The following is a 15,686-nucleotide window of genomic DNA, read 5'->3' on the forward strand; positions in this document are numbered from 1 at the left end:
TTCAGCTCACTCCATTAGTGTTTTGGTAGATAGCTGTGTTCATGCAAAAGTGGAAACCTATGCCTGGTAAGGCAATTTAGTAAAATTTACTAAGATATTATTATAAATTTATATACATATGACTTTGTTGAAAAATATTAAGTCAAATTTACTAAAAACAGAAGAATAGTTAAATGAAATCCCTGTGTAGGAAAAGCATGTCTGATCAGATTCAAGATTCAGTTTTCACAGTAATTAAATGGTTGGTCAATAAATGTCATATCCTTTTTTTATTACTAACTTATATTTGGAGATTGGAACAAATTTTAACATAAATTATATTTTCTGATTTAAAATTTATTTCAAAGAATCAGTCTTACAATGTGAAATACTTGGTACAGTTATCTAGATATTATAAATTTCCTTTGTGACTAAGGTAGTTACTTATAAATCTTTTCATGGCATTTTTCATCTCTTTATTTCTCAGAGTATAAATGGCTGGATTTAGGAGAGGTGTAAAAACAGAGTAAAATACAGCAAGAAATTTATCCAACCAAGTGATATTGAGAGGCCATACATAGATGAAGATGCAGGGCACAAAAAAGATCAGCACCACCGTAATGTGGGCAGTGCATGTGTTCATTGCCTTAGATGCACCAGCTTTAGAGCTCTGACATACGGTGATAAGAATATATGTGTAGGAAATAAGCAACAGAATAAAGCAAGTTACAGCCACAAGTCCACAATCAGCATTCATTAGAACATCCAAGTCACGGGAATCTATGCAAGCTAGCTTGATTACCAATGGCATGTCACAGAAAAAGCTATCTATTTCCTTAGGTCCACAAAAAGGCAATTCCACAATCACTACCAAATGACTAAGAGCATGTACAAATCCAGTTGTCCAGGAAGTGAACACCAACCCAGTGCATCTCTTCATATTCATGATGGTGAAGTAGTGGAGTGGTTTGCAGATGGCCACATAGCGATCATAAGCCATTATCACCAACAGCACCATCTCTCCTGCAGCAATACAATGGGCAAAGAAGACCTGGGACATGCATCCTGCAAAGGAAATGGTCTTGTTTTCTCTGAGAAAGTCTGTAATCATCTTAGGAGTAGTGACTGAGGAAAGCCACATATCAATAAAGGACAGGTTGGCCAACAAGAAGTACATGGGAGAATGCAGATGGGGGTCAGTGGTGATTAAAACCAGAATGACAATATTTCCAGAAACAATGAGAAGATAAAGCATTGAAAACACCATGAAGAGTAAGACTTCAATCCTCTGTGAGCTGGAAAGTCCCCAGAGTATAAATTCTGACACCATAGTGTGATTGCCTTCATCCATTTTACTCAGTGTGTCTTCAGAAGTAACCTGCAAAAACCAAACAAACTGGGTAGGTAGGGGTGGGGCGGGGAGGGGATGGGGGACTTTTGGGATAGCACTGGAAATATAAATGAAGAAAATACCTAATTAAAAAAGCAGAACAACTAACAACTAGAGGTATGAGGGAGGCTACTTTCCCTGTAGAATTTGTCATTCACACAGAAACTTACCTCAATAGAAATGCATACATGTAAAGAGAAATCAAAGCAAATCATGAGCAACTGGTTGCCAAAATGAAAGTTAATGAATCTAAGTAACTCCCCAAGAAAAGAAGCAAAATGGGTGACTTTTATACTCTGTGAGAAACATCTGTTTATGAGAGATGTAAGGATATCAAGACTGTAATGTGAAAACTTAAAGTTGTGTGTGGTTCCTAAAGAAAATATCTGAATATGTCATCATGACATTCCATAACAACAATGTGGATTACATTTGGCAACTGGTGGTGAATTGCACTGAATTTCAATACAAATGGTATTATAAGATCTCATTATTTAGATAGGATATATAATGATTACTTTGAACATGAATAGAATAATATGAATAAATGAAAACTTTAGCTTAAGACACTAAAGGACTTGTTGGGAAAGCCTAAGTTGGGAAGCATGCAGACGTATACATACGCATGCAATTGAAATGGAAAAATCTGGTTCACTATTCATATATATATATATGGATATATATATATATTATAAGGTTTATTTTTTCAACTAAACTGATTAACAAACTAACGTTGCAAATACATGAGGAAGTGGATTCACCAAGCAACTATTCAACTCATATTCAGACCTGAGCTCTAAAACTCACAATCTTAGCAGTAGAAAATATTGGTCTTAAATTGCATAAACTAATCTGAAAGTACATTAATAATATATCATCTATCATCAGTATATTTTCTCATTGTGTCCCTGGTCTACTGGTCATCTGTGTTGTTTTAAAAAATATAATAAATTAAATAAACTTGTAAGCAAACCTGACCTGTCATTTGGCTGTCAGTCTTGAGTGAGTGTGAAATTATACTTCCAGGAAGCAGCAATTATTCACCTCAAAACACAGATGGGGTACTTATGCTGATATATTGAACAACACTAAAACCAGAAGATGAATAGTCATTTCCCATTTCTTTCTCCTTTCAGAAATTTGGAGACTTGGTGTTTGGAGTCTTATTGGTCTCACTTTCTTTTATCCTAGAGAAAGTGAACAATGAAATCCCAAAGACTATCACCAGGAAAAGAAAATAACATTGATTACACAGTGAAGAGTATGTGGTTTTGAACTATTTTTTTCCATGGGTTAAAATGTTTCAGGTCAATCTGAACTTTTAGTTTTGTTTTTTTATTATTTCTTTTATCTTTTAAGATTATAATATATTACAACATTTCTCTCTTTCATTTCCTCCCTCAAGATTCTTCCATATCTTGTTCCCTGTTCCCTTTCAAATCATGGGTTTGAACAAGGCCATAAATCAACTGAGAAAATGTCATATAAACTCACAGAGAGCAAAGAAGCAAGCACATGGCCTACAAGGGTCCGCACATCTGCATAAATACTATAGATGCCTTTTTAGTAATTTTATGCAGCTTCTGAATAGTGGGTCTCTGATTCTTATGCCTTCTCTTGGGGCTCTTGAATTTTTTATCGGCTTGTTACATTTAACTTTTATATGATGGTTTTTGTTTTACCTTTAAATATATACATATACATATATATATTTGTTGTTGTTATATCTTAGAAGCCTGTTCTTTTCTAGTGAAAAACACAAAGAATACAAATAAGAGGGGGTGGGAAGGAACATGGAAGAAAAGAGAAATGGGAAACTATATTCACAATAAATTTTATGAAATAGAATTTATGTGTAATAAAGAGTGAAAAAAGAAAATCATGGCCTCTTATTTCATTACACACATATACAAACACACTCACATATACATATAAATGTATATATAAACAGCATTCCATCTGTATAATCTTACTTTTGTTACTTTTTGTATAACCAATGGAATTGCTTTTCCCTGGAATACTCCATTTCTCCCACTTTCAGGAATCTTTAGTTGGCTGTAATTCTTTGCATAGGACTCCTGCTTTTTCCCCTCTTCCACTATAGCATGAAGTAAGGTTTACAGAGCTCAATTTTGTTAATCATGATAGAACTATAGAACTACAAAAAAGAATTACTAAAAGAATTAATTCCCTGACAAAATGAAGTCAAACTGTCCTTTTGGACCTCTGCTGCAAAATAGAACCAAATCTGAAGAAATTCCTTTTGAATTGTCACCTCTCGTATTTTAGGTGATATAGGACACTACTGGATCAGCCTTTGTGAATGTAAACATGATATAACTGCTGTCTGACACATTGTACCAGACCTTTTTTAATGAATTTACTCAGAATGTTTTGTTTCCATGTGATAAATAGTAAAAATGATGACATATATTACAATAGCTTAGAGAATGTTGCATAGTCAATTTGATGTGTTTGAAAATATAAAATAAAATATACACGTGGAAATCATTAAATCTTACTATATATACACAGTGCAATTTGTGAGTTCTTCCTTTTATTAATATGTCCTAGTGTATCTTGAAACAATATTGTTCATAAAATTACAGCCAGTGTTTTTAATGTTTACCTGAACTCTTTGTTTAAGATATGCATACATAAATAAATATATAGATGTGTATGTATATATAAAATATATATTTTCAAATGTAACAAATATGTTCATATGCAAATACTTATGTGATATATATATACATGTATACTTATATATGTTTAAAATTTATATATGTGTATAAATTACTAAAGTTATATACATATATATAAACATACATTTTATATATGTTCTTGCTTGAAGTAGAATTACATTATATTTCTATTTTCTTTTAATCTCAATACCAATACCAATGTCTTTTATTTCCTATACCACTCCCAAATACCATCCCTGCATACTGTTGCCATGCTACCCCTCAGTGGCTAGCCTCTTTGTCCTTGATTCGTAGTGTTACATATATGGGTGTATGAATATAAGTGTATGTATAAATGCATGTAAGTTCAGGCTGTTGTATCCACTTTTGTTGTGGCTAATTGTATCAGGACTAACCTCTCTATATTTAACAATAAAATAGGGATTCATCTTTGGGAGTAGGTAATTCTTTTTCTCCTTGAAGATAATAGTTGGCAGAAAATTTTTATCTAATTTCCATAATAACCACTAAACTTACTTTGACTTTACTCCCAGTTCAAAGTTTAGAGTTGTCTTCTCTACTGTGTGCTCTTTAATTTAAAAACAGTTTGTCTGGTTAAGTTGCAGGGAATACTTGTAAAATGTCAGCTGCATACTACTCATATGGATTATCTGATTTAAAAAAATGATGAAATTATGATATAGATTACGAGCAATCAAAAAATAGGAGAGGTAGGGAAAACTCATTAATTGGCCTCTAAAACTCACAAGACAAAGAAACAATTCTCAACCTAATACATCGTGGCTATTGGTATAAAGAGATAGCTAGAAATAATTTAAGAACTATATAATAGAAGACTATCAGAGAGATGACTTACGAAAAATCATAATTTTCTCTTGGGTCAGAATTTCTTCCCATCTAATATGTGCTTATGAAGACATTCATGTTGTCTAGAGACAGTTTTCCTTTCAACCTGACCGATCTTAACTTCCTGAAATTGTCTCATGGGGGTTCCATGTCACCTGTTCTGTGTTCTGAACAAAACGAGAAAGTTGGACATAATTATCTTGAACATCTCTTAGGGACTTCTCTGTTAAGCGGGATTCTGAGAGCTACATATCCGTGTAAATAGAAAATAGGACAAGTGAAACTTCCTGTTAGTCATCCCAGCATTGACAATGTCAGTCAACTCTACAAAATCATTCACTTCATCAATAAGGAATATAGAGAAGCTTGCTCCTGCCTGGTCCCTTACTATATCAATATAATCTTAGTGACCACATTTTTTTAAATTATTTTATTTATTTATATTTCAGCCATTACTCATCTCTCCTGGACCACCCTCTCACAGTTCCTCATCCCATTCCTCTTCTCCCTTGTCTCTGAGAGGGTCCCCCACCCACCTTTCCTGAGGCCTCAAGTCTTTCAAGGATTAAGAACATCTTCTCCCACAGAAGCCAGACCATGCAGAATTCTGCTATATATGTGTCAGAGGCCTCTGACCAGCCCCTGTATGCCCCTGGTTGGTGGCTTAATCTCTGGATACTCCCTAGGGTCTGAGTTAGTTGAGACTACTAGTGTTTGTGTGGGGTCCCTTCCTGCTTCAGTCTCTTCAATCCTTCCCCTAATTCAATCATAGGGGTCCAGGTATTGGGAATAAGTATCTACTCTGCCTTAGTCTGCTGCTTGAGGGCCTCTCATAGGGCATCCATGCCCAGCTCCCCTCTGTAAACAAGGCATAGCATCAGTAAGTGTCAGGCTTTAGTGCCTACCATCCCCATAAGATGCCTCAAGTTGGGCCAGTCATTGGACCACATTTCCCTCAGTCTCTTATCCATTTCAGTACCTGTAGTTCTTTCAGACAGTAATATTTCTGAGTCAGAAATTTTCACTGTGGGTTAGTAACCCCATTCCTCCACTTGAGGCCCTATCTATCTACTGAATGTGGACTCTATGTGTTCCCTGTCCTCATTGTTGGGCATTTTGGCTAACATCAGTCCCATTGAGACCTGAGAGTCTCTTACCTCCTGGGTCTCTGGTACTTTCTAGAGGGTCCCGCACCTCCCGCCGATAGCTTGCTTATTTCCATTCATTCTCCTAGCCCTTTGGGCTTCTCTCATGACTCCCCCCCATACCTAACCCTTGTTCTCTTTTTTGCCTCTGCCTCGCTTTTCCCACCCATGTCTCTCCCTCCCTCTGTCTCCTGTGATTATTTCTTTCAACCTTCTAAGTTGCATTGAGGCATCCTCATTTAATTATGAGACCATATGTTAAACATTTGAGATAACACCAGAACAATACCCATGATGTGAATGTAATTTCCTAATACATGGTAAATATTTATCAAATATTGATCACATGACTGATGAAGTTTGATCTATAAATGTTTGTGATATTGGCATATATGAACTGAATCCTATACATATGAACTCTATAGAATACAAACATTTCCTCTATTGATTTTAGAAAATTAAGATGTCTACCTATCAAATAATTTCACCTAATATTCAGTTGCAATAAATTATGCTGATGATAAAATAAAGGTAATACACATGGTTATTCTTAATCAGCATACCTAAAGTGAAATGATCAGCAATTGCTGCACAAAGTTCTATGTCATTTTGCTTGTAAAAAGCCACAACCAAAGTACTGAAGTCCTGGACCCTTGTGGTTGAATTAAGGAAAGGCTTGAAAAGTTGAGGAGGAGGGCAACCCCATAGGAAGACCAGCAGTCTCAACTCACCTGAACTCCTAAGATCTCTTAGACACTGAGCCGTCAACCAAGCAGCTTACACTAGTTGGTCTGAGGCCTCTGACAAATATATAGGAGAGTACTGCCTGGTCTGGCCTCAGTGAGAGAAGACTTGCTTAACCCTAGAGAAACTTGAGGCCCCAGGGAATGGGAAGACCTGGTGGGATGGGCTGGGGAGGGTAGGGACATCCTCTTCGAGACTGGAGAGGAGGAATGGGATGAGGAACTGTTGGAAGGTAGACAGGGAGGGGGATAAAAACTGGACTGTAAAAAAAGATTAAAATTAAGTAACAAAAATTCATGTATATGTATGCAATGAAACTTTATCAGTATTTTTTTGTAGGTAGGACAACACTGAATATTAATAGATGTCTATTAAGGAAGTTATGTGGGTCCATTGGGGAAAAATATGGGTTTATGTAGAGCAACAAATATGTAAACTGAAGAGAAAATAATCTTGTGTACTTAAAGAAAGAACTAATGGGTACCCCCACCGCTCCTTGGAACTAAACCACCAATCAAAGACAACATTTGGTGGGACATGTGGCTCTAGCTGCATTTGTAGCAGAGGATGGCCTAGTTAGTCATCAATGGGAGGAGAGGCCCTAGGTCATGTCTTGACAGGACATATGTTCACAGTTCTATGCCTCAGTATACGGAAAGACAAGGGGTGGGAATGGGATGGGTAGGTTGTAGAGCAGGGGAAGAGGGGAGTTGATAGGTTTTGTTGTTGTTGTTGTTTTGTTCTTTTAGGGGAAACTAGGAAAGGGGATAACATTTGAAATGTAAATAAAATATATCTAATTAAAAAGAAAGAAAAAGAGAAAAAGAAACATTAGAACTTGTATGTGTTCTTTTCAGCTGACTTTGTAATGTATAATGTATATTGTCATTTAAGGTATAGACCATAGATTTTGAATCATGTAATCCTTCAACTCCCCCAAAAGAAACCTTTTGTATATTATAAAGCACAATTTTGTTGACTTGGTAGTCTTCTTTAAAGAATGATTTAGAGAAAAAGACACATACAATTTAGAGTATTTTGAATAGTTACTTCCCGAAGTTATATTTAGTTTAAAAACATTGGTTGTTTATCTTAGCTCACTTTAGTGTCTTCATTGCAATTAAATAAGATAAATAAAGCAAACTGCAAGCACTGAGACTTTTAATACTACTGAGTATTTTTTCCTATGTTCTCCACATATTGGTCATTGACAGCTTAAGCTATGCTATTTGTATAATATCTAAATATTATCTTTCACTATATGATTAATACATATAGAATTTAATTTCTCCATGTTATTTCATGTATTTTAATTTTTTGACAATCAGACTTAGATTGAATGAGATAGTAATATTATCCAGTGGCCCAAGAAATTGTGACAATGATACTTAACTCAGATAGACGGTTTCCTCCAAGGCGAAGAGAAAACCTGTAACATTGAACCAATTTGCCAGGAAATCTCAGGTTGTTTCTGGATCCTCTAGGGGCTTCTGCTTACTTTATGAATGCTTACCATTAGCCAATCAGTTTGCTCAGAAGGACAATTCACATAAAAGTCAATCTCCCAGAAATGGATGCTTTTAACGACTGTATAAAAGGGACTCTATGCTGTTCTGTCTCTTAAGATTACTGCTGTCTCTTCAAGTTATGAAAGAGGTAAGTGGAATAACAAAATTAAAATCATCAGTAGAAGCAACCACAGGTTAGAATTTTGTTAAAAATTACATGTTTCCATGAGTAGAATTTCATTAGGAACTCAGTTTTGATTCTTTTCTTCAGGAAAATGAATGAAAAACCCTTTAGGGTTGCCTTAAGCAATTATAATAATTAACATGAGTAATAGTAAGAGTAAGAGTAATAACCCTTGCTAGTGGTGTTCTAGCTGCAGGAAAGATTGACTCCTACACTTACTTTTTTGACATGAGAAATTACTTCCTCTTCATTTAGTGGATTTTACAATTCTTCTGTCCCCCTAAATCTAGTATACCCTTTTATGTGAGTTTTTAAAATAAATATTCTCAGGGAAATTTTAAACTTTTTTCATAAAAGTTGAAATATACATTGATACAACTGTGGATATTCTGAAAACTATTGATTGAGTTATGCCATTTTGAAACCAGAAAAATAAAGGCCCCTGAATATTTCTTAAGACATCCAAGATCAAGCAGTGGATGTGATTTAAACCCAATGCCTTGATTTCCATCCCAAAGAATAAAAAGATATTTTGTTGAAAAAGTAATTAAGGCAAAAGATGGTTATGAAAAGTACAATATTTGAAAGATTGGATTCAAAGATGGTGTGATTAAAGTATTTACTCCTTAGTCATGCTTGCTCCTTAGTAGCATATATGCAGTGTGAGGTGCAAGAAACCTCCTTCAATGAAAGAAAATCGAAAAAATTAAATCTGCAAATCACTTAAAAACATCTTGAGACTTTTTAACTTTCCCCAATGAAGCCTGAGGAGGCTATGTGCTGGTTGAGAGACACTAGATGGGGATTAGACTTTACCATTCTCTTAGCAACAAAACTCTGCAGATGTGACACATAATGAGCTACAAGATTTCTGTCTTCTTCTGATAAATTACATTCTTAAGTTCTTATTTTCAACTATGGTAGATATTGAATTTCTTCAGATAGGAATGTTTGAACAATCTTCATGCTCAGCATATTTCTCACGGAGCTATGTTCTGGAATTTTTTTCTGTTTTCATCTCATGTCTATTTTCTTCTCTATTCCCCAGATGATATAACATTTTAAAATATATTAAAACTCAAAACAATTTTTTACACAATATGATTCTAAAGAAATGCTTTCATTAACTAGCCACACCATAATATATCTTCTAACCTAGAGTGTTGTCAGCATTCACATGGTTATAATTTTACTGGATTAAGGAGACCCAAACTTAAAGAGTTTCATGAATTATTTTATGATTAGATCTTCCCCATATTTGGAAAAAAATCACTAAGTTTTCATAGGACTTTGTACACAGTTATTTGATACTTAACTAGGAATGGCTAAAGAAGGTCTGGAATAATGAAGAACTGAACATAATTTGTAAGCACAATTGGTTATGAGTATGTAAATTTCCAAAAAAAAGGAGATAACAGAATTCTACCAGAACATTTTTTATATCCTCTTATCCCTCACAAGACATTGCTCATCATACCTATCTCTGCCTTTTATGTTATACATAAGTGATGTGTCATGGAATCTCTTAAAACACTATATTTTAACTTAGTTTTGCCATTTCCATTTTATACATTTTGTTTCATTTGTTAATTTATTTTCTCCTAAGCACTTTAACATTTTAAATGTAAGGACCTTTCTATATATCTTAATGTCTTGATATTCAGAGATGAATGAAGTAAGCCTAGGAAGATAGTACAGAAAACGCAGCACAAACATTCACATTATTTTAGGATTGAGCCTAAAACCATAGAGAAATTGGGAGGCTTGGCTAACTGAGGAACAATACAGGGAAGGAAGCAATGAGATTTAAATCATGAGTTTTTATTTTTAGCTTAGGAGCTGTATGCAATAGATCATATCAAATCCTTAATGTGTGAACAGAAGCTAAATTTGCATATAACAATGCTGAATTAATTTTTTATTGTCTTCTCCAAGGCAAATACAGAGACTCTCTTCTGGAATGAATCATCAAGGGAAGCAAATGACTCTGTGGTGAAAGAATTTATTTTTATTGGACTCTCTGATTCTCAGGAACTTCAGGTCTTTTTGTTTGCATTCTTTCTCATTTTCTATGTAGGAATTGTGTTTGGAAACCTTCTTATTGTCATGACTGTAACCTATGACTCCCACCTCCACTCTCCTATGTATTTCCTGTTGGCCAACCTTTCATTCATCGATCTGTGTCTGTCTTCTGTCACAGCACCAAAGATGATTGCTGATTTTTTCAGGAAACGCAAAGTCATCTCTGTCCATGGCTGTTTTGCCCAGATATTTCTCCTTCACTTCTTTGGGGGGAATGAGATGGTGACCCTCATAGCCATGGGCTTTGACAGATATGTAGCAATTTGTAAGCCTCTACACTATACTATAATTATGCGAGGCAATGTATGTGTTGGCATTGTGGCTACTGCATGGGCAACTGGCTTCCTACACTCAGTGAGCCAATTGGCCTTTGCAGTGAACTTACCCTTTTGTGGTCCCAATAAGGTTGACAGTTTTTATTGTGACCTTCCTAGAGTAATCAAACTTGCCTGTGCAGACACAAATAGGTTAGACATCATGGTCATTGCCAACAGTGGTGTGCTTACTGTGTGTTCTTTTGTTTTGCTAATCATCTCCTACAGTATCATTCTAACTACCATCCAGCGCCGCCCTTCTGATAGGTCATCTAAGGCTCTGTCTACACTGACTGCTCATATCACAGTAGTTCTTTTGTTTTTTGGACCTTGCATCTTCATTTATGCCTGGCCCTTTCCCATCAAGTCATTAGATAAATTCCTTGCTGTGTTTTATTCTGTGGTCACTCCTCTCTTGAACCCCATTATATACACACTGAGGAACACAGAGATGAAAACTGCCATGAGACGCCTGAGACAATGGAATTTAAACTTTTGGATGAAGTTGTAGGTCTCCTGTAGCCATGAGATTGAGATAATGAGGAAAGAAAGTTATTACATTATTCAGCAGACCTTATATCAATTGTAAAATTCCATTTTACCTCACATAACAATTGTTTAAGAAGGTTCAAACATTTACTCAATTTATTCTATGTGAGTATATAGGTTTTTATACAGGTTCATAATTAATAGCATTAATTCAAAATATCTTTTCACTAGTTTCTAGCACAACTAAAATATTATCATATTATTTGTGTACAACTGAGACTTCCTAGATACTTTTGGGTTTCAGATAATAAAATATACAAGCTGGACTATTCTACATTAAAAAAACTTTATTTTGGTCAATATTCATAAAAGCATAATAAAAGAATTACTACTTACCTAACGAAAAATGTACTAAATGAGATGAGTTAAAAATCTGAATGACAGAAATTTATGAGAGATATTTCTAACTGCTAACCCTATATAATTTGTCTCCTACTACTATAACCAAACATAGTCTAATAGTACATTATCAAGTGTGATATGGAGACCGAATTTACCTCATGATTTGCCTTCACAGTGTTTCATACCCTGTAGAATATAGCAATTGGTTTTAAAACAGTGAAAAGAATTAAGAGTACCCTAGTCACTTGTCATGCTGGCACAAAGAATATGACTTACATTAACCTATCACTTTTCATTGTCTTAATTTTAAAGTTAAAAGATGTTGAGTTGCATTCCACTTAAACTTTGCTAAATATGATTATGGGTCCTTATTTATTTTTTATAAAGTTTGGATATCATCTTAATAAAAAAAGACATAATGATATATATTGCATATGATTATTATGATTAATAATAAAATAGAGGATATATGTAAGATGATATAAACAACGTTACATATTCACCACATAGTCAATATTAGATATTATTATAATAGCCATGCTAATCCTCTATGTTAACACAGTCAAAAGTTTTTACGCAATGGTGTTCCAGAACTTAATTCTGGGACATGACATATTTCTATCTTAGTAGATGGTTCATTTAGGGCATTATAGCTACAATTGGAAATGCATTCTGTTATATGCAATGTGACATTAACATATTTATATGCAAGATTGTCAAACACATATTTGTGTAATGTATATGTATTCTGCCATCATTGTAAGGATTTCTAAATATCAGGACAGAAGTAAAGGAGAAACTATATGTTTTAAAAACTTAGCAGTTATTCTGGTAAAATTTCCCCTTTCTATTGTCTTTGAATCAGGCTAAAGTTGAACATCACTGCTCTGACTAAGAATCAACATATTTGAAAATTTATTATCTGAATGAATGAATGAATGAATGAATAGAAATAGAAATAGAAATTCAGACACTAAATGGGTCAGAATTGTGCCTACTCAAGAGAAACAAAATAACCATGAGGTCACTAAAAACACATGAACAGATAGAATCTCTAATCAGTGGTAAAAGAGCTATTAATAAAGTGATGGAATCAATAGGATGCTTTGGAAAAGAAGGCATTAGAACTATTTATCATACTACAGAACAATTTCTAAATTAACAGAAAATGTGAATCAATTAAAAAAGCATACAATTATTTTAAAACATGAACTAATATCTTTAGAATTCACAATGTATTAAATGTTTTAATAAAATTAATTTTAATATCATATTGGACTACCTAAAAAGAAGGTAAATGAGAAAGTTAATGGTACTCAAGGAATAATAACTAATATACAATAACAATGGTTATTATATATAAGTTAGGTAACTTTCATAAACTCAAAAAACTAGTAGAGAACTTGCAAAAGTTTTAAACTTACAGTGTTCACAAAAGATGAAACCATATGTACAAGAAATATTGTCAAACTGCTTCAGGATAAAATATATGCGAGCTAAAATTTCATCTAAGTATCATCTTTGGCCTTTAAGTTGTCTGATGTCAATACTTAATAATACAACTAGAGAGGAAAGCTGTAGTGGAAGAAGAATGATGCACATCTACGGAATCTTTTCACACACCTTTAAATGTACCTAAACATTTTCTATTATGATAAAGCCAAAGAAAAAAAAATGAAAAAGACAAAAAAAGTAGAATAATCTGCCAGCAACAAGAAATGGACCATATGAGGTTCAGAAATACGGTATAGTGACAGTGATGACTATAACAAATTAAATCATAAGTACATACAAGCATCCACAAAATGATCATTAAAATAAAAGTGCCATAGTTTCTCTTTGAATGAACCTAGTAAGTTAAAATTAGTATGTAAGAGTTTTGCTATAAATTTACAACAATTAGAGAAACAAACAACTTGAAGATACAAATCGTTATTAATATCATGTGTGGAAAATAAGGTATAAATGAAGTAATAATAAGTAATTAATAATAATTATCTGCTTAATGACATTCTATAGGAAAGACATAGGACAAAAAATGAGCAAAACTACCTTATAGATTCAACAAAATAAAAAATTAAATAGTGGAAGAGTTAATTGGACAAATTATTTAGACCATTGAGTTCAAGGAAAGAAAGGTGGGTAGGAAGAATTGGTAAAATTTGAAAGCCCTAAGAGACATCAAACTCAATGAGTTTTGTCAAAGACCTGGTATAAGCAAGCCAGTTTTCACAAAATTGTGAGACAATAAACAAAATTTGAATAGCAAGTGTATATTTATAGCAAATATAGACAGACAGATATAGCAGCTGATAAATAAAAAAGAGAATGCAGAGTTGTGGGGTCAGGAGGAAAAAGAAAGAGAGAGAGAGAGAGAGAGAGAGAGAGAGAGAGAGAGAGAGAGAGAGAGAGAGAGAGAGACAGGAACAGAACACCAGAAAAGAAATGCTCATAACATTTTGTCTCATAGATAAATTCTTAATGGAATCTAATGCTGAAAATCTAGGCACAGAGAAGTTCCAAATGGATAAAAGATGGCAACAGAACAACATACAACAAATCAGAGAGGACTAAATCAAGGATATGAAGAATAAAATCTACTAACTCAAACTTCTAATCATCTACTGAGCATTATAATATATAAAATTGTATTTTTCTGTTTTTATTATATTTTACATAATGTTCTCAGTAGTGTTATATAATTTTCATGGCATAGTTCTGTTAAAGATGATCCTGAGATCTTGATATTATAAAAAGAATTATTCATTTCATTTCTGCAAGTCTACTGCTAAGGTAGAGATACATAGGATTTTCAATTGTTATCATCTGCTATCTCTCTGAATTCATTAATTGTATCTAGTAATTGCTGTTTGGATTCTTTATTATTTTCTAAACAACAATTTGTATTATCTACCAGTTTAAAGAGTTATACAATTTTAAGTCTTGTGTCTTTTTTGATTTTTATATTGTCTAAGACTTCAAATACAACCATGAATAGAATAAGAGAAAGAAAAAGGTATAATTTTTTTGGCAAGTGCATCAATTTCCTCAAAGCTGAGAAATATAGAAGCATAAAATGTTCCGTATTTTCTTATTGTCCTTAATGTTATTAATATCACTGATATATCCTTGTCTCATTATTTGATTTTATTCTATCTCACTGGTCAGAGAAATTAAAATTTTATCAAATTCATTCAAAACTAAATAGAAACCCTTTAAAGATTTTACTTTTACTTAACAATAATCATTAATTTTTATGTACATATTTTAAACCCTAATAACAAACTATTTATGAAGTGCTACCATAGCATAGATATCCTTGGGACTCATCAGCTTCAACTATGTCAGTAGTTCCCTAGGTAACCAATCTACATACCCTGCTAAATTTGTGATCAGAAGCCTTCATGTATGTCTTTTTTTGGGTCAACATCTCATAATAAACACACACACACACAGACAATTATTTCTGTCTCTGCCCTAATGCATTACTCACGAATTGTATTTGGCTATTTTCTATTTCATTGGTTTCTGACATTACCTATTAGAATTTTTTCTTTTTGCGTATTTAAATTTTTACTTCTTCTAGATCATTTACCCCTTTATTAATGTATAATTTTGAAAATAAATATGATAAGTAACAATCTTTTAATATGTATGTCCTCTATGAAATAATCTACATAATCAAGATAATGAACATCTTCTTTTTTTGTTTTGTTTTGTTTTCACCTATTATAAGTCAGGTATTTTGTGTTCATTTATGTAGTAAGAACATTTTAGACTACCCCTGTAAGCAATTTCAGAATGTATGATATTGTCAAATATACTAGACATAGAGTATCTTTAAATAGTACTTACTCAGTAACAAAATCTGCCAGGTTCCAGTTCACATGGCCAGAAT

The 15,686-nt window shown here is 33.4% G+C and overlaps 1 protein-coding gene and 1 pseudogene across 3 annotated transcripts; one reads left to right on the forward strand and one right to left on the reverse strand.

Annotated features, from left to right (window-relative positions):
- Positions 1 to 391: 391 nt before the first annotated feature.
- On the reverse strand, positions 392 to 4,989 carry Olfr1290 (olfactory receptor 1290). 3 transcript variants are annotated; one of them, NM_146262.3, is made up of 3 exons: positions 4,931 to 4,989; positions 2,348 to 2,556; positions 392 to 1,357 (listed from the first exon to the last, which is right to left on the reverse strand). In NM_146262.3, the coding sequence occupies exon 3, from the start codon at positions 1,328 to 1,330 to the stop codon at positions 392 to 394; it is 939 nt and encodes a 312-aa protein (NP_666374.2). In that variant the 5' UTR covers positions 1,331 to 1,357; positions 2,348 to 2,556; positions 4,931 to 4,989. The 3 variants fall into 3 exon arrangements, with proteins under 3 accessions (NP_666374.2, NP_001265716.1, NP_001265717.1); NM_001278787.1 differs by lacking the exon at positions 2,348 to 2,556; NM_001278788.1 differs by lacking the exons at positions 2,348 to 2,556; positions 4,931 to 4,989 and adding an exon at positions 4,591 to 4,642.
- Positions 10,470 to 11,408, forward strand: Olfr1291-ps1 (olfactory receptor 1291, pseudogene 1; annotated as a pseudogene).

The sequence above is a fragment of the Mus musculus genome, chromosome 2, assembly GCF_000001635.26.
Source record: "Mus musculus strain C57BL/6J chromosome 2, GRCm38.p6 C57BL/6J".
NCBI lineage: Eukaryota > Metazoa > Chordata > Mammalia > Rodentia > Muridae > Mus > Mus musculus.